Source organism: Capronia epimyces (assembly GCF_000585565.1).
Source record: "Capronia epimyces CBS 606.96 chromosome Unknown aczIQ-supercont1.4, whole genome shotgun sequence".
NCBI classification, from domain to species: Eukaryota; Fungi; Ascomycota; class Eurotiomycetes; order Chaetothyriales; family Herpotrichiellaceae; genus Capronia; species Capronia epimyces.
The window spans coordinates 3,147,760-3,173,600 of NW_006912907.1; the positions used below are offsets into that span (position 1 = coordinate 3,147,760).

Below are 25,841 nucleotides of genomic sequence, written 5' to 3' on the forward strand. Positions count from 1 at the left end.
GCGAATCGCTATCGATGTTGTCGAGGAGCCGGTGCCGGTGGTGGTTGGGATGGCCTGGGAAGACTCAGACCATTACTGCAAAATCTGCAAGTGGACCAAAAGAGCAATAGGCATGGCTGGGAGTTTTCAGTCAGTGCAACGATATCACAAATACTCATGGAAGTCAACGGTCAGTAGACTTCTGGACAAAACGCATGGCTAAGTTCAAGTTTTCATCGGGTTTTCTGTTTCTGTTTGTTCTGCGAGCGACAACCCCGTCTGGCTTAGGTTTCTTTTTCCGGTCCGCCCTTCATGCAACTTCATGCAGTGCTATGGAAGTCTTGATGGATGAGGCGTGCGACCCAATGTGGGACACAAGTGACACTCAGGTGCAAATCATCTACAGGTTTGGAGGTTACCGTGACAACTGTGGTCTCGCCTGGAATCCTGCATTCAGAAGGTCTCTGGACAAGCCTGTAACAACCTGTTGGCGGAAAGATCTGTCCAGCACATCCATGGCCCCAGCTTCCGCGATTCTTTCGAGAAGGAGAGGCCTCCCACCAAACAGACCAGACGACAGGTTTGCGTGCAATTCCGTGGACCAGCGCGTTTCCAATGTCTCAGAATGTCCCTGACTCCCAGTACGCTCAGCCATTGATATTGTCGCACAGCAGATTGAGTCCCCTGTCAGGCCACTTGTTGGTATCGGAACATTCGCTCATGTGTTCACTTTCCTACACTCGCTCCGCCAGAGGGATTTCGTGGACTGCTCGTGCATGAGGCTCAGCCGTATGCAACAGTGCTACCCGTTACAATGTTAGCCGTCTCCTCCTTCGATTGCGCCACGCCATCGACGGTCTCGTTTTGAAGTCCAGGTCTCCCAAGCCGACCTGCAATCCTCCCAATGCAGCTCTTGAGCGCAACCGCAGGGTATGTCTGCGGCCCGCGCCAGAATCCAAGCCTTAATATCGGTCTCCTGCGACCGTGGCCTTTCCTGCGGTCTGCTTATCTCGTGTAACATCTGACTATTTCTGGCAACTCTGTCGAATGTTCCGAAAAATTGGAACGTTAACCAACCCCGATATTCTCCGGCACGGTGAGAGGGCCAGACAGGTGGAAGGCTGGGGTCGCATCGCTTGGGATCCCATGCAAGGGGCTCGGCCATTCATGCTAGCCCATGCAGCTGTTCCCTTATCGGTGGCCACAACCTTCAGCTCTATGCAAGACCCGACTGAATGCCTCATGCAGTGTCGCAATTCCAACTTCGGGCGGTGGTACTCTGGAAGGAGGTTCTTTCGATGGCCCGAAGGGATGTTGGACACAGGCATCATTGTCGTCGCCAAGTGTTGCACCTCGCCAACGTTTGTCTATTATCGTCACGGAATGCAGAGACGCCCGTTGCTTGATGTTTGTCGCCCAACCTTGTTCTCACATTGCCCCAAGAGGCAGCAAACGGAGGCAGCTGAGAGAATGCAGATCAAGAACAGGATTGTGCTGCACAAATGCGAAATAAAAACCCCGTCCTGCCACCTCCATCGTTCCTTCCCTCCCTCATCCTCAACCCGACGCTCAACAGCATTCTCTACCACCGTTTAAACTCTTTCTTCCTTTCACATATTGCTCAAAGCAGTTTCCAACCCGACCTTCTTCGTGTTGAGCCATTTCGCTATCTAAGAGAAGTCCTACTGAAGCATTCCACACCATCATGCCTGCTCTCCTCCCTCGCGTGACAGCCGTCGCTGTCTTCTTCTCTTCCATTGTGGCAGCATTCTCCGGCAATTTCGAACTGACCAACCTCATCGCTTCATCTCCATTCCAAGCTGATGCCAAATCCATAGAGAGTACCTATCTTCAATGTGAGCTTTTCATGCTGGTCTATTTGAGGAGCTTTCTGTTCCGAGAACCACTCTATTTCCATACGCAGATGCAATACTGACAAAATACCAGTCGACTTCTGCGACCAAGATACGCCGGAAATAGGCTCGACACACTGCTGCGTTGAATGGGCCGTGGGTCTCAGTCCACCTGCCACCTCGAGCAACACCTGTGACAATACCACCTTTGCAGTCCTCATCACCTCCTGGACCGGTGTTCAGAGTTTTTCGTTCGAGTTGGCGCACACGTATATTGACAACAGGTATGTACCCAACCCCACTCAGGCTGATATAAAGGCGGGAGGTCGGTCCCGTGAGCATAGGCAATTCCATGGAAATTTTCTAATGGCAAGCCATCTGCAGTGTCGGGGAAGCGCCCTACAATGTGCTCACGAAATTCGCCGACGTGAACATGACATATCCAACCGCCCAATACTACGAGTGTGACTTGCCGCACGCCGAATGCAAGAGCTGCGATGGAGAGGTGATTGTGGCCACCGTTTCCAAAGCCATTGCTTGATTTTCGAATTCAGCTCATCCTTACGAATTCCTACAGCGATTGTAGACGGATACGATTGCGAAAGTAAGAGGTCGAGTGATGGGTGAACAAAACTGGAAACGACGTGAAAGCACTCCATTGAATTTGAATCTAGTTCAAAGGTGACCACAAACGGAAATGCAACTTGCTGCTGTACAATTGGGTGGTCTGAGTCACTTGTGCATGTAGTGCAACAATGCAGAGAGACTGTACTGGGAGGGTACGAAAGGATTTTGCAAGGTGTGAGAGACTCCTTCTTCAACTGAGAGGCAAGATTGCAAAATAATGTACGTTGATGCATCTTCGAAGTCGGGTCTTTGGGAGCAGAGCAGATGATGTTTGCAAAGGGGTAGCTAATAAGTGATCAAATCGCTGGTAGAACAAAGTACCAAATCATGACAGACTCTATTTTTGAGTGCTGGAAATCTCGTGCAGGAAATCTCGTGCAGGAAATCTCGTGCAGGAAATCTCGTGCAGGTCACCTTGACACTTGTATCCCACCTGAACGTAAGGCACAAGACTAGGGCTGCGTGACAAGTGACTCTTGCTCCTAAGTTCCGATGAGGCAAAGATACGAAGCTGATACTACGACTAAAGATCGCATTGCGATGGCGAACAGATATTCCACGCCTTGGCCCCATTTTGATGATGAACCTGAAGTAGACACCCAAAGACTGCCTTCCACCACCTGATTACCGGCTTAACTTTCTGATTGCTGAATTAGATCATCAAGGCTCCGCCGAAACACTCGAAACCACGCGCAGGGATAGGACAAGGTCGTCGAAGAAGCCGAACAAAGGTCGTATAGAACCCGGACTTGCGTGAACAGGAGTGCTAGTAGTTTGTGTTAACGTGTGCGGGCGCGCGTGGCCCTGCTCATCGGCATCTCAAAGAAGCGACCTTCGACTCGAAGGATATCGCCTGTCTTGCTGCCGACTTGTGGATAGAAGAGCGACTTTGGGTATGGATCCGGAGTGGCCGGAGGAGATGGAGAAGGAGATGGAGAAGGACTGACGGTGGCAGTGGATGACGGAGTTGACCCGGACTCGGCAACCAGACTCGGGGAGGGTTGGGTAGCCCTAGATGGCTGCGAACCCAACATTGCTTGAGTCAAGCATGGTGGCTCGGGGCCCAAAGGAAAGTGGATTGGGAGAGGCAGGCGGATGCTGGGATCGTTGTTGCGTGCGATATAAACCTCGGCCAACTTTTTCGCCGCCGTCCTCAGGTGCATTTGGACGTCGGGTTTGGCAAGGTATGTTTCGGTCTTGACCTCGATTTCACTTGGACGACCATGCCTATCGGTGACTGCCTGCCACTTGTCCAGCCTGATGTCGTGCATGCCGGTGTCGGCGCTGAACCTCTGGAAGAACAGCTTCTCGGGAGCAATGGCGGCGATGTAGGCCAAGTCGGCCGCCCGATGTTCTGATTCGGTCGCCATTTTCACCAGATCCGACAGCAGGCCGAGAGCCTCTACCAGACTGTTTGGCAACAGCCTCGTCCACCAAGGTCGCTGGAGAAGGCGGACTTCGTCGTAGCCTTCCGGCAAGGTACCAGTTCCGATGTTGATCAAGACCAGTGGGTGCCTCGCAGGAAGACCGTGGCTCTGGTGATAATGGATTTTGGCGGCCCATGATGGGTTGTTGGTGTCACCGTACCCTCCGTCAACGAACAACTTTCCTTGGATTATCATCGGTTCGAAGTATGATGGCGCGGCTGAGGTGGCCCGGGCAGCATGCCGTAGTTCCAGTTCGCCCTCCAGCGTGTGTCGCTGGTAGGGACCTGTACACTGGTGGGTGCACAAGAACATTTGATGGCCCCGGAGCTTTTCGTGACAAAGGACGGTGCTAGAACATATTAGCTATCGATATCAACTGACAAGGTCCAAATGGTTGCTCACCCATGCATCTGGTTATGCTGGACGCTGCCACGCAGCTTCATGTCAAGGGGATGCCCCCTGGAGGCCAGCAGCTTTTCCACAGCCCTCTGCAGTCTCATACCCGAGAACTTGGACCAATCCGAGCCAAACACTCTTCTCACCAAACAGCGGTATTTGGAGAAGATGTCCCCAGAGAGCACTTTATACTGCCGTATGCACTCCTCCAAAGTCATGTCCAGTTTGACCAGCATCAGCACGATCAGTCCTCCGGTGCTTGTTCCAACAGCAGCATCAAAGATATCCTGAGGATTTAGTGTGGGATGATTCTCCGGTATCGCTCCTCTCCTAATGACCTCTTGCGTGACGAAGGTCAGCAACTGCCGCATTATCAGCAATGACGAGAGACCCCTGACCCCGCCTCCATCTAGGCAGACAAGTTAGCTGAAGCCGAAAGGTGTGACGAAGGGGCCTTGATGGGAACAGTGACATCGAAACACAGCTCACGCGCGTCTCGTCCACAGAGCAAGTGTGAAGATGGGTGAAGATGGGTGAAGATGGCTCGACATACCTAATGACAGCATTGCAATCGGGCGCGACGATTGACCCGTCGCGTTCGGGACATTGGTAAGCATGACCTCTCCTGGAGGTTTGTACCCAACAGCGCAGGCCAGAGTCGGAATCTGATACACTTTGTTCGAGTTTGGAAATGTCCTTTGGTGGCTTGAGGCAAATGGGATAGACTCTGGCTGGTGGTTGGGGTGGAATCAGGTTGATATAGCAGAAGCACCGGCATCAGCCAGCACATCCACCACTGGTCAGACGACTGGTAAGGCAACGCACCACCGTGACTTCTGACGGGAGGCTGCCTTTCCAAAAACGTCTGAAGGCGTATGGGAACACAAAGGTCTCGGAGATATTTGATCATTGGATCAGGCCGTGGTGCCAATATATCACACTCGGCAAACAGACAGATTCTCAGCCAGACAAGATATCCAGCATGCACGATTCGACCAAAAAAGAAGCCGGCGAGAGAATTTTGACGTCGCTGCCTGGCCTGCCTGATGAGTCTGCGCTCAGTAGAATCGGGAAGAGGCGAACAGACGTCGTACAGGTCGGTTGCTGGAAGAGGACGGATTCGCCCATTGTCGTTTCCAGAGAAGGACACCGCCTGCCAGTGACAATGCCACGCGGTCAGACGGGTCAATCTTCCAAGTTCTGCTGCAACTCGCCGGCCACCAACAGGTGCAAGGTATCAATCAATGTTTCTAGATACAACTATTGAATCTTCAAAGTCTTGACCTGAGACACCCTCATTGGCTTGATGGGCCAAAAAAGCCGCACCACGAGGTCGTCGGTAACACAGAACAAGTCGATTGCACTCACCTTCAAGTTGAGGAGGCTCATCTTTCCTCGGCACCTTGCCCACATCCACCTCCACCTCCACCTCCCTCACACCTTCAGGTCCGTCGCACGAGCACCGCCACCATCAGCGCAATCACTCGGCAACACGGCAACGATGTGTGTCATCAGAGCGGTCTGCAGAGGATTTGCGATACAAGGTCAAACTGACGCTGCGATGTTGCTACCTCAGAGCTGAACAACGGCCAGAATCATGGCGGTAGTGGGATACTACTTTGCAGGCTGTACGGAGTATGTGTCGAGGTAGTTGTAGTACAGCCAATGACACGGGACTCGGCAGTACCAGGCTGCTTTTAGGGATCTCGGCATAGTTTCCCCGGTTGGCCTGGAGAAATACAGTGAAGCATTGGGGCCGCAATAGAAGTATCTCTCCAGTGTCCAATGTCCAATGCTGCAGCATGCCAACCTCAGATACTGGTATGATTGACATCCTTTCGCTGTTTCCCGTTCTACCTCTGTGATAGTATCACGCCAAGTAGGCCGTGGCGAATCATTCCCTCGGTCTTAGCAGTCAGCAGTCAGCAGTCTTGGAGAGGCATAGTCTTCATTATCGTTCACCATAGTATCACCATCAGAGCTTGGACCTCGGAGGCACCATGTCGGCGCTGAAGTTCGTTCGATCGGTGCGTTGAGTCATGATGAACACCTCACACAGGCCACAAGTTGACCCCGTCAGGTATGGGAGTCGTTCCGGACCACTTCGGGTCTAGAGCCGCGGTAAGCTGAAGCTGAGAGATGGCGACCATCGAATGTCTCGTTGACCATGGGCAGGTTGATTGATAGCGTAAGTTGGTTCGAGACCATGCCATCTCCTAAGTTGTCTACCTGCATTCTGATTGAAACGTCCGTTCTCTTACGGCCGCCTCTATCTAGATGCGCATAACGGCGGCCGAACCAGGCAAGGTCAACTTTGAATTGCCGATCGAAAAGCATCATACGAATCGACTGGGCATATTACATGGTGCTACGCTCGCTGCAATGGTCGATACCAGCGGATCCCTTGCTGTCGCTTCTCGTGGCCTGTTTTCTACCGGGGTATCAACGGATCTGAGCGTGACATATCTCAACTCTGGTGGGAAAGCAGGCGATCTAATCAAGGGCGAAGTGGTCTGTGACAAATGTAGGTCCATCTGTCCCCTTCCTTGTATCTTCTGGTGGTGTTGTGAGGATTGATTCCCTGTAGTCGGAAAGACACTGGCCTATACCGCGGTCAAGTTTATGAACAAGGACAACGAAATCGTGGCTCGAGGCAGCCACACGAAGTTTGTCGCGATTGCTTGGAAGGACGAAAGAAACATCACAGACCAATTAAAGCCCGAAGTGAATGAATCTCAAGCCAGCGAAGCAACCCGCACGAGTTTCTAAAGAGAAAGAGCCCCCAGTTAGAAGCTTCCGCCCAGATTCATTGCGAGATAGACATGTACACACAAACACAGCCGACGCTCTGACATGCAAAGCCGAGCCTCACTTTGTACTTGTTTGAAATGTAGGCTCCTTCGTAAAAGGCAGGAGCTGAACTGTCTTGCTTTGGTGACATACATAACTGGGGCCATCAAAAACTCGTGTGATTCTCCCTACAAGGATATGCGGTGCGCAACATGTCCCACCGTACAAATTTCCACTCATCCCGCAGTTCAACGCCCGTCTCCAGACATATCCATACATCTTCCCAACCTATGGCGCGGTACTTCGTGCTTCGTTGACAGTTCTTACTCTAAGTACCCTCCCGAGTCGCAGGGGTCCATCACCATGCCGAGAAGCACATAGAAATCCGCCATGCCTCGAGGTTCAAAGACCACGCGTAACAACCCAGGTCTCCCATCTACCACCTTTGTCCTCGATAATGGAGGCTACAGTCTCAAAGCGGGCTTTGCTCCGTCAGACGCAGTCTCAGACACCGAGGCGCTGTCAAAATGCCACATAATTCCGAACGCGCTCGTGCGTACTCGAGACAAGAAAACCTACGTCGGCACACAGACCGAAGACATTGTAGACTGGAGTGAAGCATTGTTCCGGCGCCCAGTGGAAAATGGGCAGATCGTGAGTTGGGAGGCGGAAAAAGAGATCTGGGATCAATCCTTCTTCGATGAGCGGACTGCTGGGAACGATCTCCTGGTGAGGAATCCGGAGAACACCACACTGGTTTTCACTGAACCACCCAATACCATGCCTGCGCTCCAAAAGAATGCCGATGAGATCATCATGGAGGAATGGGGGTTTGGAGGCTACTCCAGGGTGATCGGTAGGTATGGCCGAGCCAGAGGTGCTCAGTGTTTATGGGGTGGGTCTAACGGTTCAAGACAGGCCCTTCTTTGAACGCCTACAATGATCTCCATCCTCTTTTCGAAGAAATTCAAAGTCCTATCCCGGCAGAACTGCCCATGGAGTGCCTCCTCGTCATCGACAGTGGCTACAGCCATACCACAATCACTCCACTCTTCAACGGTCACCCGATACATCGTGCAGTTCGCCGTCTAGACTTTGGAGGGAAGCACTTGACGAACTTGCTGAAAGAAGTGATATCTGTGCGCCATTTCGATCTGCACCAAGACACGAAAATCATCAACGACATAAAAGAGGACGTCTGTTTCGTCAGCGAAGACTTCAAGGGTGATCTGGAAAAAGGTTGGAAGGGCAATAATGGGCGTCAGAATCTGATTCGAGATTTGGATGGCGCCTCCGACCATCAAACCCGACGGACGGATGGGATTCGAGTGGATTACATCCTCCCAGACGGCATCCGTCTGTTACGAGGTTTCAGTCGGCCATACGACCCGTCGTCAGCAGCACGCAAACGCAAACAAGCTGCGCTTTCTGGTCAAGCCGATGCCGAGATTTCGATGACTTTGGGAAACGAGCGTTTCTCCGTTCCCGAAATTCTATTCTCGCCCAGCGACATTGGCTCGAAACAGCCCGGACTCGCCGACATCGTCATGCAATCACTTGCTGTTCTTCCTCCGCTCGTACAGGCCACCATGCTGAGCAACGTACTTGTCGTGGGCGGGAATGCCCAGATTCCAGGCTTGGTCGAACGGATCGAGGCCGAGCTGCGGACGAGGGTGAAGACGGAGTGGGCGGTCCGGGTGCGCAAAATGCAGGATCCCATCACTTCGACTTGGTTGGGTGGAGCCAGGCTGGCGAGTCGGTATCCAGGCACGGTGAGAGAATTCGGCGTCAGTCGGGAAGAGTATTTAGAGCATGGAAGTGCCTGGACTGCTCGACGGTTTGTGAGTGGAGGGGCTGGAAAGGGGCCATGATGGAAGTATGCAATCCTGCTGGCTGACTGGGAGGATTTTGGACGGATAAACTTGATACCCAGAGATTCGGCGGTTGCGATTGAAATCAGTAAGATCTGTATTTTTTGATCACTCCCATCTTGTTTTTGGTTTTGTTTTCTTTGATCTACGATCTACGGTTGGTTTATCATCAATCACCGCGGCACGTGATAAGGCTGGATCATTCAGGGCAAGCAAGGCTCGCTCTTGCGAGTGTATCCGCACGGCACACCAATAATGACACCTCTACACATACATACACATACACATACACATGCACATGCACATACACATACATATAGACAAACATATATATATATATAGACATACACATACACATACACATACACATACCTGTCTGTGCTTTCTTCTTTCAGGCCGGAGTGGGCGAGAACACAATCGATTGATTCAAGCTACGTATGTACAGGCCCTCCGAGGGCCCTCTGTGCAGTCCGCACAAACAGCAAACGGCTGACGTCTGGGAGATCGTGGCTGACAGCTATGTGAGCCGACTATGATGTTCTGTCTGTCCTAAGTGAGACAAGTTAGATTTCATATTGGCCAATTCGTCAAGTCGAGGAGGTTGGTCTGAAAAAAGAAAGGAGAAAGAACAGAGGAAAAATGAAAGAACAAAGAGGAAAGAGGAAAAAACAACATCTAGGACTGGTCAACTAGAGAACAGAACTCGAAGAAGCGAAGGTAGAAGGTAGAAGGTGATGGCGAAGAGCAGGACGTCCGATCGATAGACGGGGCGGCGACTAAACAGAGTATAATATCCAGAAGAGATCTATACTGTAGCAACAGGGGACAGGGGAGTGCGACAGATCTGTATTGTAGCAACTAGGGAGAGGGGAGTGCGACAGACATATATCGTAGCGATAGGGGGCAGGGGAGTGCGACAGATCTGTATTGTAGCGACTAAGGACAAGGGAGTGCGACAGACATATATTGTAGCAACTAAGGACAAGGAAGTGCGACAGACCGACAAGACAAGGCAACCGAGTACGACAGAGACAGAACTAACAAGAACATGAACACAAAGATTAGATCAAGTCTAACTACTTACAAGGTCCAGTGGCACCCGCCAGTGCCAACCAGTCGTAAAGCTCCGTCTCTGCCATGATAATCGTGAAGCTCTGCCCCTGCCTCTGCCGTGATTCAGACAGGAGGATCCCGTCCTAACCACAACCAAACCAATCCAGTCAAGGCCCAGCTGACCCGGACAACAACGCCCATGACAACGGCGATGACGACGGCGGCGACCGCCAGCACAGACACCCACAGCACGAGGGCACCGACGATGGCGAGGCGGGATGCCATTGCTGGCTGGGCTGTGGGGTGTTTGTTGGTGTTGGTGTTGGCCGGGCGGCGAGGAGGAAGAGGAGGAAGATAGAGTTGCGGGGGCTGAGGGTTGAGTGTTGGGGGTCGGTCCAGTCGGGTCTGTGGAAAAAAGGGTCCTAGGGCTCCAGTTAGCTAATGTATCTAGATCCAGATGCCTGAGATGGGTGGAAGTTCGGATGGCAAGTTTGAGATCTGGACATTCGGCATTCGGACTCGGAGGGTTGATTCAGACTGTGAGTTGTAACATCTTTGTCTTTATCTTGGTCTTTGTCTGTTTTTCACGCCTGTGCCTGCACCTGCGGGACTGAAGTGTCTCTTACTCTGGGGACTGTGTGTCTTTGAATGATGTGACGTGACGAGTTTAAGAATGGTAGTGGTAGAGGTGGAGGTGGAGGTGGAGGTGGTGGTGTCTGGTCTGAGTCTGAGTTTGTGTGTGTCTGAGGATGAAGAATAGTGTGAGTTGACTGTGTCTGAGGATGAGGAATAGTGTGTGTGGTGTTTCCTAATCTGAGAGAGAAGAGGAGAGAAAGGAAGAGGAAGGGGAGGAGGAGCGAGAATTCTGCCTGCGGATCTAGCAATGCTGGGAACAGAGACCAGGGTCCTTGTCAACAGGAGACGAAACTGTGCGGCTGGGAGGAGGGTTGGCTCAGTGACAAGGCTGAGGCTGATGCTGAGGCCGACACCACCTAGCTTAGGCGGTTCGTGAGCCGACGAAGGATCTTTGGTTCATTCACTGACACAGTCTCGGCATGGAGTCCGGAGAGGCTGCGGCTGAGGCTGAGATTAGATTAGGACCGAGATTGGGATAGAGAATACCGAGAAAAGACGGTTCGTGATCCGACAGTGCAGTTTCCCTCATTCACTGTAACTCAACACGGAAACCAATAGAACGGACAGGAAAGGAGCTTGTGTCGTGGGCTCCGCCAGGCTGAGGTGAGACGTGACTCTGATCAGGATTAGTATAGAGAATACCGGGAAGGGAACATTCGTGATCCGACGAGGCAGTTTTCCTTCATTCACTGCAACTCAACACGGAAACCAATAGAATGGATAGGAAAGGAGGTGCGGCTTGGAGTGCGGCTTAGGCTTGTGTCGTGGGCTCCGCAAGGCTGCGGCTGCGGCTGAGGCAGAGACTGGACTGTGACAGGCTCACAACCTAGACAGGACGGTTCGTGATCCGACGAGGCGTGTTTGCTTCATTCACTGACCTGACCTGAACTGACCTGATACGGAAGAGAAGCAACGGCAATAAAGGCTAGCCAGACCAACAGCCCATCATACCACACAGCCAGTCGGCCAGACACAAACGACACCATTCAGGTCAAAGTGTCAAGGTAAAGGCGCTTTGTTGACGGTCTCATTGTCCACCAATATGTTTTACCTTTGGCACACGGCATCGCATCACTTGTGAGATGCCATAGCTGAACTGGTGCATTGCAGTGGGGAGGACCTCAAAATCCCAGACCATCCGCCTCGATGAGAGCAGAAGAGACTGATATTGGAGAAGAGAGGACAGATTCACGGGATGCAAAGAAAAAGAAGACCGACAATATCGGCCTCGGTATCGGCAGCATCATACCCATGGCCATGGACGGAAGATAAAGGCAAATTGTGGCATTCTATGTACAAGTCAGTTAGATGCTGGCCCAACTAGATCAAGATCAGGAGTTCTGCAGACTCCACGACTGCAGGCAGGGCCTCAATAGCATTTAACTCCCTTTTCCTTCTCGACTGGGACGAGAGAGCTGGATCAGGTTCCAGGTTCCAGACTCTGGTTGCTCGTGAGCGGCCAGGCGATTCCTCCCAGAGTTGTACCTGGGTTTGGTCTGGCCTTCTTTCAGTTTCAGAACAAGTCGGTCACAGCTCCGTGACTGGCATCGCCGACCAAGGCGGCATACTTGGCCAGAACACCTCGGGTAACCACCGGCTTGGGGGGCTTCCAGGCCTTCCGGCGTCTGTCAAGCTCCTCATCACTGACGTCCATCGAGATGGTGTTGGTGTCGGCGTCGATGGTGATCTCGTCACCGTCCTTGACCAGGGCAATGGGCCCGCCTACCGCAGCCTCCGGGCAGACGTGGCCGACGATGAAGCCGTGCGAGGCGCCCGAGTACCGGCCGTCGGTGACCAGGGCGATGTTGGTCAGTCCCGCACCCATGATGGCGCCACTGGCTTTGAGTTGCTCGGGCATGCCGGGCCCGCCCTTGGGGCCTTCATACCTGACGATCAGCACGAGGTTCTCGCCGCGCGGGATCTCGCCGCGATTCAGGGCGTTGTTTAGCTGGGCCTCCTTTTCGAAACACCGGGCTTTGCCTACAAACCGGAGGCCCTCTTTGCCGGTGATCTTGGCCACCGCGCCGGCGGGGGCGAAATTGCCACGTAGGATCTGGATGTGGCCGCTCGGCTTGATCGGCGTGTCCAGACTCTTGATGATCACTTGGTCGCTCGGAAGGCTGGGCCAGCTGGCCACGTTCTCCGCCAGCGTCTTGCCTGTCACCGTAGGGATAGAGCCGTCTAGAAGACCGGCAGCAATGAGGAGTTTCTGCACGCTCGGCACGCCCCCGATCTCGTACAGGTCGGCCATGAAGTATTTCCCGGAAGGAGCCAGGTCGGCCAGGAACGGAATCTTGTCACTCACGCGCTGAAAATCGTCCAGGGTCAGGTCCACCCCGGCGGTGACGGCCATGGCGAGAAAGTGCAGGACCGCGTTGGTGCTGCCACCCAACGCCATGGTGATGACCAGGGCGTTCTCGAAGGATTTCTTGGTCAGCAGCTTTTTGGGCGTGATGTCTCGCTCTAGGCACACCTTGATGGCGTCGGCCGCTTTGACGCACTCCCGCATTTTCGTCGGCGAGCTGGCCGGGGTGGAACTCGACCCGGGCAGAGACAGGCCCATGGACTCGATCGCCGTGGCCATGGTGTTTGCCGTGTACATGCCCCCACACGCGCCCGCGCCGGGACAGGCATGGCGCTCGAGGTCATCCATGATTTCGTCCTTGGTCTTGGACGTGTCGCCTCCGTCGTCCGGCTGCCGCAGCGTGTTGAACGTGTAAGCGCCGAAGGCCTCGTAGCAGGTGGCGACGTTGATGGGCTTGCGCAGGGTCTCCGAGTATCCCTTGTCGATGGTACCGCCGTAGATCATCAGGCTGGGCCGGTTGTGCCTAGCCATGCCCATGATGCAGCCGGGCATATTCTTGTCACAGCCCGGGATGGTGATGTTGGCGTCGTGGGCCTGGGCGCAGGTCACGCTCTCCACCGAGTCGGCAATGATCTCGCGCGTCTGCAGGCTGAACCGCATGCCCTGGTTGCCCATGGTGATGGCATCGCTGACCCCGATCGTGTTGTACTGCCATGCCAGCATGCCACGCGCGGTCAGGGCCTTTTTGACCTCCTTGCCCAGATCCAACAGATGCATGTTGCACGGATTGCCTTCCCACCACACGCTGGCCACCCCGACGTGCGGCGCCGTCTTCATGGCTAGCCTGTCGGGCACTCCGGCGGCATACAGCATCGCTTGGGCCGCGGGGAAGTCATGCTCACGGGTTAGATAGGTCGAATACCGATTGAGCATGGGCTTGCCATCGATGCCCGTGGCTTCGTCGGACCGCGCGAACTCGAGGTACAGCGGTGCCTGAGGGCGAGGGCCGGCTGGGGCTGGATTGTCCATGTCGGCAGAGCACGGCTCTAGCTTTAGACTGATGTTCCCCCAGGCGATCTGTAGATGTCAAGCTTCCCCTTAGAAGGTAATGTGCGGGGTGAACCGTGGACAAAGAAAGTGCGGGTGTGGCCAAGGACAGCGTGAAGATGAAGATCCACTGGATTCTTCCAGGCTTGGTGTTGGTGGCAGCTCCCGTGAGAGAGGATAGACAGTAAGGCAGGGCAGGAGATGGACCCGGCGTAGGTAGATACCCAGGTAGATACGTACTATTGTCCTGTACGCCGTATGGAGGGAATCCCATGTTCCCCGGATTGAACTTAAGCGATCTGACACGATGGGCGTTGCAGTTGCAGCCAATCAGAAATGACGTGAATCTAACCATAACCATGCTGTCCTCCACCTATCACCATATCCTACACCCCTAACCCTAACCCTAACCCTTGTTTTTCCTCCCTCCTCGATGTCTCCAGGAAATATTTGGGTGACGGCTACGATACGAGACTTTCCATACAGGCTCATCTTTCCAGGTCAAGGGCTATTCTAGTGCTAATCTACCCTCTCTCCATCGCTTCGTTTGATGGACATCTATCACGACGACGACGATAATGAGCCTGCCTGATTTCTGTCTTCTCCCTTTGCACATTTGCAAGGCACACCGATTCGTTACACATGAAAATGCAGCATGTCTGTCAGCGACAGCTTCGTAGACACCGATCAAGATCCGGACGATGGGATTGCAGGGGCCACTGTAATCGCATTCCGATCGTTAGCCCACGTAACTCCTGCCACGGCGAGAAAAGCAAAGGCGCCAGCTACAACTGAAAACTCTTGAAGTTTGGAGGATCGGGAAACTTTGACTCACCCTCTAGGATCGCAGGGCCGAACAACACATCCGAATCACTGAGCTTGCCACCAGTGATGTCGATGATGGTGATGAAAATATACACTTGTCCGCCAATGCCGGCGGGGATGGCCACATCGATTCCTGCCTTCGAAATCTGGACGCCCACAGAGATCACACTCAGACCAGAAATAAATGTCACGAAGACGTCCACGATCTGGCTAAAATCATGCTTTGACGTGCTGAAGTCGGGACTTAGGCTGACAGTCGCACCGGCAGAAGGTGCGGCGCAGGAGAGGGCAGATGATCCAGCGGTGCGGGTCCGCATACGCTGGGCGGCGGCGGTTTGTGTTGCGCTTGCTTGGGCAGCAGACGTATAACCTGTAGCATTGCTGCTGGCGGTCGTCGTGGTGTTGGCCGCGGACGGGGCGGTTTGATTGTCGCTTGTGACGGAGCTGCTCTCGGCAAAGCACGACTGTGCATTTGCCTTCAGACTAGGGAACGCGGTGAATGGTAAGGCCGGATTCGAAGGAGGGCAGGAGACAATGAACTGCGCAGCAAGGGTAAAGACGGAGTTGGCGTCGAGAGACTATCGCCGGCGCAATTAGTACGTTCACACGGCGGAGGGAGGGTCTGACATACAGTTCCAAACGGATCGGCTGCGCCGACGGCCCCAATGGACGACCTCTGCAGGGACGTATGGAGCGCCTCGGTGACCATGATGCTAGCGGCGACGGCAAGAATATCCTTCGACCCAACGAATGGGGCGGCGCCCAGGTAGGCACTGGTGCCGACGCTCTCAAGGATGGCAGACAAAGTCACGAAGCTAGCGACATCGGTGACCGGGAAGCTGTACTGACACGGGGCGACGGGGACGACGCCGGCCGACAGGATGGCAGTCTCGAGCAAGGTGACGTGCGCCGCTTCATCGGCCGCGATAAATTCCAGATTGAGGAAGAACTCCTCGCTGAAGCCGGCATCAAGAAAGTGCTGCAGGCTGAAAGTGTTGAAGGCCTCCTGGTAGAAGGTGTTTTCAAGATGCTCAAGCTAGGGCAGCGTTAGAGTAGTTAGAGGCAGGCTGAGATTTGCACGGAGTCTCACTGTCAGAGCAAACTGAAGAATTGTGATATCGACGGCAGAGTAGGACGATGAGCGTGCCGAAAGCTCGACAGGATGAGCCAAAGTGAGGCCTGTGAAAAGAGTGCATAGGGCAGAAAGAGTGGATGCCTTCATCTTGATAGTGCTGTGGCTTCTGCGAATGAATGCTTTGAAGGGAAAACAATAATAGAGATGTACCAATGTCCAGCACGCGTGGGAAGTGAACCAGACTTGTCAAAAGCCCGAGCAATAAAAGACTGAATGAATGAGGACTTGTCAAAAGCCCTTGAAGAAGGAGTGGAAATGCGAGTGCTCTGGAGTGACAGACTGAGTTCTCGACATGATAAGATGGGAATAACTTGAGTAGGTATATGTGCCCCTCAAGAATAGAGCGAAACCAGGAAGAGGAGGATCCGAAGCAAGCTCGTTCTACTCTGTACCTGTGGCGACCTTCGTGATGGTGAATCCGAACACTACAAATCATGATACTGGATCATAGATGTTTGTCGTTTCAACTCTGCTTGTGGCGGTGTATCAGGGATAAACACTAGGGGAGGAGGAAGGAGCTCTTCGCCCTCTTCTCGGATGCAGGGAGATCCGGAGAGGGAAAGATGACAGTAGGGAGGATGTGAACTGTTGTAAGAAGCCGCGGAGAGGGGTCGAAGAACTAGGGAGGCTGACGGGGAGAGGGATCTCTCAACTCTGTCCGCCAGACCGGAGCCCAGGCGCTGAAGGCAATGCTTGATCCTAAGCTAGAAGAGATGGCTGGGAAAATTCCATTCCATTCCCAGAGCATTGCAATCTGCACGAGACAACCTAGGAGGGCTGAGGTTGTCCCCCAGGGTGCAGATGAAGCACTGGAGGAAGCGAGAAAACCGACGGGTTTGGGTTGGTGGATTGCAGCGGCTACCAGGACTTCCGTTCGATCTGATCTGGAAGAGGTCCAGGCCATGGAGGCAGATGAGACGGTTGAGTGTCTGTAAGTGACTCGATGGGCTCGGAGGGTGGAAAAGCCGGGCAATGGTGAGTCTCAGGCTCGTCGGGACAAGTGCAAACTGAGTGTTTCGAGGCCGTCACACCAGGCCAGATGCCAAGCCTGATATCACGTGGACGCGGATGCCAGAGAACTTTCCATTGGCAGTTCAAGTGCCAGTCTTGGAAGCTCATGTTCCAAGTTCGCGCTGAAGACTTGGCAGGAGGTCAAGCATCACTCATCATTCTTGGCGTCTTAATGGCAGCTATGATTATACGGAGGACTTGTTATATTTCAACGAGGCCTAGGGCCTCGTTAGACTATATACTTAAGTACCTAGTACGAAGTATATATAACGCGCCTCGTTAGCGCGTCGAAGTACCTTAACGTCTTTATAAACCTTAGTAAAGTATCGAGATATATACTATTATATCCTCTTCTACTTAGTCTTTTAAAGATTTATTTTTAAACTATAGTCTTATTCTTCTTTTACGTATTACTATATTAATAGTCTAGTAATTATATACTAATAAAGAGTATAGATAGCTTCGTAATATATCTAATTAAGAGTTATAGAAGAGTAGATTAGACTTAAGAGTAATAAAAGAAATCTAGTATAGAGGTATTTTATTTTCGTCTTAATACTTATTAGAGAATATATATTAAGTATATATATATAACGTGGATGATAAGCGAGCTGGCCAGATAAGCGAGCTGGCCACTCCAACCCGACCACCTCAACATAATCGGCCTATACTTAACCACCACATATTGAATTGTTTGGAATTACTCAGACTCCTCTTCCTTAGACGAAGTAATAACTACTTGACAGGTTCTGGAGTTATGCCCGACGTTGCCGTAGACACCACACCGCCGCGCGCGCGTTTCAGGCCTCTGACTTAAACCACTCTTCGACAACCTTTCCTGCTTTACTACGACCTGAATACGACTACGAGACTCTAGACGCTGTCCCTCCTCAAGCGTCATACTCCCTCCAGCGCGTAGTTGCTTCTTTTTCGCGCGGCGACGGCGGCTAAGTAGTGTATTGTCCTCGCGTAGTGACTTAACCTCGGACTTCAATAACGCGATCTGATGTATAATTCCCATCGCACCCTTCGTAAACTGGTTAATGGCCTTAAGAATCGGTGTCGGTGAGCTTCCTTGATGACGGGAGACTCGATTCTTGATAAAGGTAGACTGCGAGGTAGCCTCAGTTAGGTTATTAGGCGTCTTTAACATCCATACTTGGGTCGCCATAATACTAGGTACATCGGGTGTAGGTGTTCGTAGCTTTACATCTAGACGAGCAATCACACTTTCCGGGTCGTAAGGAACGAGCCCGGCTCCTCTAAATCCTTCCTAGACGTTTTAAACCATTATCGTCTGCTGAAAAGCGGCTAAAAACGCGGGAAAGAAGTCCTCCTTCGAAATGTGGGTGGTACCGGCCCGGACTCTCTTCTCAATTTAACTACCGTACGCCCGTTTTAACGGGCTAAAACACCTAACGTCGAGAGGCTAGAGGATATAAGATAAATAAGGCGGTATATAGAGGGTAATAATATCGTACTCCTTATAATAGAGCTTAAAATCGGTCGAGTAGTAGCTTTCGTGCCCGTCGAGTACTAAGAGACGATATTTACCCGTCGTTCGCGGTTTTGTATGCTAATTAAAGTGCCGGATCTATTCTAGACCTCTCTCGTTCGTGGTCCAGCCGTTAGGAGACGTGGCGATAACCTAATTAGGTGGGAGAGAGCTGTTTTAGTACTAGGTAGAGAGATAGTATTTACCCGAAATAATAATAAACGGCGGAACCGTCTAGTTTAGCGCGTTAACGTGTCACGAATCGTTCCTCAAAGAGTCACGTGTTCGAGCAAGGTTCACTGACGTGCGGAAGAAGATGTTTCGATGCGTATGCTAGAGCAAGGGTGTCTGTATTCAGAACGAAAACTATTGATGAAATGTATCACCTAGTTTGTGAGCGAAGTTGACTACGGAAGGAAAGCTATGAAAGGTGGGTGAAGCCCACAACTATATAGACATAGGAGATTCGTAGTGCTTGGTCCTGCTCAGTGCTGCTCAGCCTGATCACCACCGATCACGACTGATCACTTCGCATGGTCACGCAAGGCTGCTCAGTGCTGCTCAGTACCAGCACCACCAAGCATAGCTGATCACCCTGCATCGTCACGTGCACCTCATGTCCTTCTTTTCCTTGGTCCGCTATACCTTCCTTCTTGGGATGGTCCCTGGGGGGTCAGATTTCCCTGTTCTGGGTTGGGTCCTTGACAAGTTATAAGATAGAAAGTTCTACTTTAAAGTATTATTAATAAACGTTAAAGAGATCGTTTCGTATTATAAGACTATTATAATAAAGATCTAGAGGATTAATCTTCTCGACGTATAGCTACGCTTCGTCTCTCTCTTAAGACGAAGCGTAGAAGTCCTCTTAGACTTTAATTTAAGATAGAGAATCGTCTTCGTCGCCGCTACTAGATATAATTATATAAAGGACTTATTATATTTTAACAAGGCCTAGGACCTCGTTAGACTATATACTTAAGTATCTAGTACGAAGTATATACGACGCGCCTCGTTAGCGCGTCGAAGTACCTTGACGTCTTTATAAGCCTTGGTAAAGCACCGAGGCACGTACTGTTACACAGCTGCCACTGCCGGATCACGTGCTGCGTACATGTAGTCAACTTCAAGTCGACCTCGGCGATGACGTCGGGCTGACTGCTCTGTTCTCTGTGCTCTCTGCTCTCTGCAGCCTGTGGCCTGTGGCCTGCCTTACTGCGCTATCTCCCAATCTGTGTCTGTCGGTGTCCAACCCCGATCGATGATGAACTCATCATCTTGTCGACTTCCCAGTTTTCAACTCCCCTCTCATCGGGATTGTCGACCAATGACCAACTGCCCTAGCCCGCCGTGGGCCAAGTGAGCAGGTTCACTCCAGCTGAGACCTTGCCGATCAAGTTCCCCCCAACGAGAACCAGTGGACGAAGATCGCGATGACGCACTGCGCACGGCCACTGGCATGACACCGAGACGCAGCAAGGAACCCCAGAACACGAGAACATATTGTAGCTGATAGGAAGGAAATGACGATTGAATGAGCTAGGTTCGAGGGGGCGAGCAAGCATGGGCACAACAGGTCTCTGGAATTGGACACATGTGATGAACAGATACCATCTCCAGGTAGGTACTCCGGACGTAGGATGGGTATATAGAGCGACGTACTGGACGGGGTGAACCCCCCTCTCTCCGTGCCAACCCTTCTGATTTACCATTTCGTGTATCCGTAAACCTATCACCTATCAAACCGTCGATCAGAATCTTGTCCCCATCACACCAACAGATTCCATTCCATCAACCAGTATGAGCAATCAAGCAACAGGCGCCTCGGGCAACCAGCAAGAGGACTACCTCGACAAAGGTAAGGAAGGAGCCCTCTTCGTCAACATCTCGGATGTTTCTGTTTCTGGAGCTGATCAGTCGCGTTTCACATATCTTAGGTCTCGATGCCGCTGAGAAGAGATTCGGCCAGGGTACGTCGAACCTACCTCACTTTACGACCACCTACCTACCTTAGACACATTGTCCCCAAGGATTTTGCATGCTACGTCAAGCGACGCTTGATTGAAGCCGATCGATCATAGCTAACGTACCAATGGCTGGGGCGACTACAGGCAAAATTGACCCGGCCAAACAGCGCAGCACCAACGAGAAGATCACCGACAAGGCGCGCGGCTTGTTCGAGAAGGCCACTGGAAAAGATGTTCCAGACAAGGTATGTGGTGACAATGATATCATAACCGCACGTTTACACTACTGGGACGGCCACCACTGACTCAAAGTGTCGAAAACACATAGGTCAGCAACTGATCCACAGGGATGATTTGCAAACGAAGGGATGGAGATCATCAGATTCAGGACGAAGATGCGCATGCGGGTTGTCAGCTACGTAGCTGATCAGGCCAATAATACAACGATTGACTGTCCTCCGAATCGAGCCAGTTGCCTATCAGTAGTGTCATGATTTTTTTGTTGTATGAATATGAAAAGCTGAGGCTGCACCGACAAGGACCCCAAATAGCATCAATGGGTTCTTGCCCCTTGTCCAGACGGCTGCAGACCGTGGCCAGTAGCATTTACATCAACGTCCGAGGGTGACGGATCCAACCTCCCATACTATCGTATGCTTTAAATTTGACACGCTGTGTCCCCCCGGAGATATTCTCCAGAAGCTCTTTCTTTTTCTGCCATGGGAGAGCATTGTTGCCGGCTGTTGCCGCTTTGTTGTCAAATGACCATGTAGAATCTCGACCCCCCCTATTCGGATGGTGTTTCCGGAGCAATCGGGTTAGCCCAAAATCAACCAAGGCCAAGGCGCGGGCGGAGTGTTTTTGCTCGTCTCCAAACTAAGTACCAGTCCATTGCCGCGACTGTTCCGGTCCTTGTCTCTCCAGACTTCTCCACTTGATCCAATGCAGTAGTCGTGAAGACTCTAATTCTATGTGATGTTCTGGGCCCGTAGTTCAGCAGCTGGACTGTCTGGCCGCGGTCTAGGGCGAGGAAAATCCCTGCGGCCTCGGCGTGGCCAGAGAGCAGCGGAAAGAAAGGACCGCCGCTTGCCGGAGAAATCTCCAAAGGCGAAAATGGCCGAGCCCGCCAATCGCATGAGACACGAGGCACGCGACAGACGGCGCTCCTATTCCGAGGAATCTCTGGCCTCTGGCTCGGCACCAACCCTGCATTAGCCGCGACCAGAGAAGCTGTCCTTTTTCTAGCCTCCGGACTCTCGGCCCCAACTCTGTTTGGTTGGTCTCTTGCCGAAATTGACCCCAAACGTCCAGACCAACGTTTTGACGTTGGAAAATGCCAATTAGATCGAGATTCCAGGTAAATTGTGGATGCATGCTCAGTCATGAAGGGTCAATACAGGGACAAGGAAAGAAAATCCGTGCTGTGTTGGTGCCCAGCTGATCGAAAGGGACGCGGAGGAAGGGTGTGCTCAAGTAAATGGGCGCTCTCTGCTTTGGTAAAGCGGTCCGTGAGGAGCAAGTGCAGACTCTGGACTTCACCCACCAGGTGTCACCCGTGTCGGATAAAAGTCTATTATCTACCACACTCTGGCGATGTGCAGTGCCAGACTGGCGGCCTCAGTCGGTAATTCCCCGGTGGAGGAGCCGGTGGCAAGTTGGATTTGGCGATCAACAGCGGACTGATGCAAGACATCAGTAGTTGGCAGATAGAGTGGCAGATAGATGTGTTTAGTTTTGCACGGTGGTGGGCTCGGTAGACGTCAGCCAGGGGAGAACTGGGGCAGCCTCGTGATCTCTTTCCCGGTTGTCAGCAAGTAAACCTGCAGACAGTAATGCGTTTGACCAACCTCCAAGGGAAGTGGGAGCTGAGGGGGAGGTCGGCAGAGGCCCCAAACGATCCGGTCCGTAAATGCCAGTAGATTCAGGGCCACCTGGCCCTTGTGCCAGTAGCGGTGGCGACTGGTCTGGTCGACCAGCCTCGAGCAGGATCCCTCCCGAGGTGATCGAAGGCAGCCGAGTCAATGAGTTGGCGTCTGGCGAGAGCCGCTGAGATGTCGGCAGGCTTGAAGTGGAACTCCCGTTGGGAAGCGCGGGCGGAACCCCAACGGGTGGAATTGGCACCGCTTCGTAGGTTCCTGATGATGTCGACGAGCGCGAGACAGCGGGAACATGAGGGCTAGGAACAGGGAGTGGCAGGATAATTCGACCTCCAGGTCCCACGAGGCCCGACTCAAGTCGTGTCGGAGCAACACCGTAATCATTTTCTGTTGTTTCGGAGGTGTTGGAGGCATTTGAACCTTCCTGCCAGCGCGGTGAGTGACCCGTACCACGGCAAAAAGGCAGGGGGGTTGATAAACTCACGTTGTCACGAGCGTCCTCGATCAATGTCCGGACTTCGGGGGAGACCAAAGGGAAGATTTGATTCAAGAGGGTCTCATATCGGGCCAGGCGACGCGAGGTAGCCGTGAGGTCTTCAGCTGTCCTAAAAGCGTGTCTGGTCAGCATGCAATACATGGGGGAAGAGAGGATGCACCGACTTTCGCTTCCTCCAGCCCTTGCCATAGCCATAGTAACAGGTGGTGCCCGTATGCAGACATCGCCGACAAGCTGGCCGGGAGCCGTCACACTTTGTCTTCCGCTCGCGGCAGGGCTCACAGGCGTGAGAGGTGCGGGCGCGCTCCGGCTTATCCCAGCTGGAAGGACTGCCGTGGTTGTGGTTGTGGTTGTGGTTGTGGTTGTGGTTGCTGGCCCGAGGCACCGGTAGTGAAGGAGCATTGTTGGGGACATTGACCGGGGATGCGGCGGAAAGCGGCGACAGGCGATTATTGGACGGATTGATCGGCCTCATGGTGGACTGCCGAGGCTGCAATGGTAGGGAAGAGAGGAAAAGATAAAAATGTCGGAATGGAAAGTAGAGGAGCCAGTTCAGGGACGGTGTCGCGGAGAACAGGAAGAGGCGTGGGCAAAGCAGTACCAGATATATGAGGGAAACCAAAGAGAATGCCGAAGTAAGATTTCGGAAGACGGCGAGGGTCCGGACGGGGTTGATGGACGGAGTAGGATGAAGAAGCGACTTTTGTGTGGCCGATCTCGTTTGAAAGGTTAGGTTTTGGATCAGTGGGTGGAGTAAGGGACGGCGAACGTTGTGTGGTACTAGTCGCGGGTGGTGGCGTACAATGCTACTGGGTAGTGACGAGAAGCCGCCCAGGGGTTGGGGGGAACGGGAGGAAGAATCGAGGGTGTGAGAAGGGGTGACGAGAGACGGGTGTTGTCGTCGGAGGAGTAGGGGGAGTCGTAGTCGTATCGTGCCGTGCTTCAAGTTGGCTGGCAGCTCGCGCGCGACCTTTGCCGGTAGTAGGACCGGGTGCTCGGTAGGAGGGCGAGGGCGAGGGAGAGGGCGAGGGTGTAGGTGGTACTTGGTCAGCGCAGGGAGCGAGGACCACCAGTCTTGCTAGGTGAGGTGATGCCAGTGTGTACTGTGTCCTCCGTACTCCGTAGTCAACGGTAGGTAAGTGTACTCCGAGGTATGTATGTTGTAGAGCCAAGAGGAACCTAGGTGAGGTAGGTTAGTAACTAGGTAAGCAACCTCAGCAGCCTAAGGAACCTAAGGAACCCGTACGCCGGGTAAGACTTGGGCCTGGAGCCTGGAGCTTGAGCGTGGGAGCAAGGGAGACGGAGGAAAGGTGGACCGCGGTCAAGGTTCAAGGTCAAGGTCGGGTGGTCGGATAACGGACAGCAGAGAGTGGCTGAAGGGAAGGAGAGTGTCTGAGGGAGCGACAGATTCGTAGGAGTGCAGAGAGCACAGTGCAGAGTGCAGAGCCGGGACGAGGATGAGAAACAAGGACCAGAACAAGGGCCGCAACTTACGGGGCGGCTGCGTCGGAGATGGCGGGGGCGATCTTGGGTTCACAAAAAGCAGGTGGGAAAGCAGCATTACCGTATTATTGCACGCTGGGGCTGGGGAGGGGGCTTAGGGGCCTTAGGGGCCTTGGAGCTTACTGTAAGCCCATTCTTGTTATGGGTTGTGGTTATGGCTACGGTTACGGCTATGGTGATGGCTATAATTACCTACCTGGTATGATTTATGATTATTATTATGATCAAGGTAGGTTCATATCATTAAAGATTATTTTCTCTACTCTGCAGGACAGGGCTGAAGTAGACGTACGGAGTAGCAGGTAAGATGCCTACTAAGTACGGATTAGGTAGCTGAGGTAGGTGGTAGGTGGTAGGTGATAGGCGGTAGGTGGGAGGTGACAGGGTTTCCGGAAAACGTTTCCAGCTGGATGCGAGGATCATGAATGGACGGGCGAAAGACGAATTTTCTCACCTACAGTACCTCCTACCTACCCGGTACCCGGTGCACCCGCCTCGACGAGATTGTTACCTTGCTACCAAGCTGAGAGTGGTGGGCAGGCTGCCGAGAAAAGAACAATCCAGACGGGCCAAAGCAAACAAGGATTATTACTTGGTGCTGTAGCATGCTCCTAATGCTGCTTAGCACTCAGGAGAACGATAACGATATCCGTCTGGAGTAGGGACGGGATTCTCATCCACACCCCATATTGCCAAACCCGTATCTGGACGGAGGATCCGTACTGTGATAATTACGTTATGTCAGTGTGACTATGCTACCACCACAGGTACCTACCTAGGACCTACTTCGACGCACCCACAGGAATGTCAGGTATGTATTCAAATGTTGGGCATGGAATAATGTCTCTCTACCTGACCTACGACTAGTACTTGCCTTGCCTTGCCTGCGGACCAGGATATCCCATCCGCCCATCCACTCGTCTCAAAGTCACCAAAAGAAAACAAAAACACCCACCTCCAACCTCCAACCTCCAAACACCACCCTCCGACGAACTTCTGTCCACCGCTACTTCCACGCTTATTCAGAACAAGATCCTCACTTCAGTCACTTGCGACCTATCATGAGCATGAGCACGACCCAGTTCCTGTACCTTCATCACGCTTAAGAGTCTTCCGTACAGCTAGCTGCCTCCCACTCCCTCGAGTGACCGCAGTCACCGGTCCATCCGCACCCGGAAACATACTCCGTATGCGCAACCGCATCTGGAGGAAGTATATCCACCCTGTGATGATCATTCACCAGAGTCGGCAACCCCCCTGTCGCACTCCGGCCTTGCAGTCAAGCACCAGATTCGCTTTCTTCGATCTCGATTCCCTCACGACCGTCCTTCTACGAGTACTTGTACGAGTACTTGTACGAGTACCGCCTTCCTACCAGCCTCGTATGTCATCAGAAAAAGTGAAATAGTCATCCTCAAGGAGAATCATTCGCATTACCACCAGCCTTATCTCGTTTGCCCTGTCTACCGGCACCAGCGCCCCCGCCCTCCATCCTGCCATCCCCGTGCATCACGTCGTTAGTCTTGGATAAGTCGTCTAGCCGTCGAGTGT

At 52.7% G+C, this 25,841-nt stretch overlaps 8 protein-coding genes across 8 annotated transcripts; 4 read left to right on the top strand and 4 right to left on the bottom strand.

The window, feature by feature from the left end:
* Positions 1 to 1,684: 1,684 nt before the first annotated feature.
* Positions 1,685 to 2,373, top strand: A1O3_05786 (uncharacterized protein; the record flags this gene model as incomplete). Its single annotated transcript, XM_007735906.1, has 3 exons — positions 1,685 to 1,835; positions 1,927 to 2,116; positions 2,217 to 2,373. The coding sequence occupies 3 exons, from the start codon at positions 1,685 to 1,687 to the stop codon at positions 2,371 to 2,373; spliced, it is 498 nt and encodes a 165-aa protein (XP_007734096.1).
* Positions 2,374 to 3,238: 865 nt separating this feature from the next.
* Positions 3,239 to 4,653, bottom strand: A1O3_05787 (uncharacterized protein; the record flags this gene model as incomplete). Its single annotated transcript, XM_007735907.1, has 2 exons — positions 3,239 to 4,235; positions 4,289 to 4,653. 2 exons carry the CDS (start codon positions 4,651 to 4,653, stop codon positions 3,239 to 3,241), a joined length of 1,362 nt encoding a protein of 453 aa, XP_007734097.1.
* Positions 4,654 to 6,559: 1,906 nt separating this feature from the next.
* Positions 6,560 to 7,051, top strand: A1O3_05788 (uncharacterized protein; the record flags this gene model as incomplete). Its single annotated transcript, XM_007735908.1, has 2 exons — positions 6,560 to 6,806; positions 6,870 to 7,051. The coding sequence occupies 2 exons, from the start codon at positions 6,560 to 6,562 to the stop codon at positions 7,049 to 7,051; spliced, it is 429 nt and encodes a 142-aa protein (XP_007734098.1).
* Positions 7,052 to 7,462: 411 nt separating this feature from the next.
* Positions 7,463 to 8,943, top strand: A1O3_05789 (uncharacterized protein; the record flags this gene model as incomplete). The annotated part of the gene is made up of 2 exons (XM_007735909.1): positions 7,463 to 7,928; positions 7,991 to 8,943. The coding sequence occupies 2 exons, from the start codon at positions 7,463 to 7,465 to the stop codon at positions 8,941 to 8,943; spliced, it is 1,419 nt and encodes a 472-aa protein (XP_007734099.1).
* A 3,202-nt stretch (positions 8,944 to 12,145) lies between these two features.
* Positions 12,146 to 13,966, bottom strand: A1O3_05790 (dihydroxy-acid dehydratase; the record flags this gene model as incomplete). Its single annotated transcript, XM_007735910.1, has 1 exon — positions 12,146 to 13,966. The coding sequence occupies one exon, from the start codon at positions 13,964 to 13,966 to the stop codon at positions 12,146 to 12,148; it is 1,821 nt and encodes a 606-aa protein (XP_007734100.1).
* Positions 13,967 to 14,769: 803 nt separating this feature from the next.
* Positions 14,770 to 16,031, bottom strand: A1O3_05791 (uncharacterized protein; the record flags this gene model as incomplete). The annotated part of the gene is made up of 3 exons (XM_007735911.1): positions 14,770 to 15,387; positions 15,441 to 15,845; positions 15,900 to 16,031. 3 exons carry the CDS (start codon positions 16,029 to 16,031, stop codon positions 14,770 to 14,772), a joined length of 1,155 nt encoding a protein of 384 aa, XP_007734101.1.
* A 4,508-nt stretch (positions 16,032 to 20,539) lies between these two features.
* A1O3_05792 (uncharacterized protein) lies at positions 20,540 to 21,775 on the top strand (the record flags this gene model as incomplete). The annotated part of the gene is made up of 2 exons (XM_007735912.1): positions 20,540 to 20,659; positions 21,407 to 21,775. 2 exons carry the CDS (start codon positions 20,540 to 20,542, stop codon positions 21,773 to 21,775), a joined length of 489 nt encoding a protein of 162 aa, XP_007734102.1.
* Positions 21,776 to 22,142: 367 nt separating this feature from the next.
* On the bottom strand, positions 22,143 to 23,262 carry A1O3_05793 (uncharacterized protein; the record flags this gene model as incomplete). Its single annotated transcript, XM_007735913.1, has 3 exons — positions 22,143 to 22,715; positions 22,776 to 22,896; positions 22,952 to 23,262. The coding sequence occupies 3 exons, from the start codon at positions 23,260 to 23,262 to the stop codon at positions 22,143 to 22,145; spliced, it is 1,005 nt and encodes a 334-aa protein (XP_007734103.1).
* Positions 23,263 to 25,841: the final 2,579 nt, after the last annotated feature.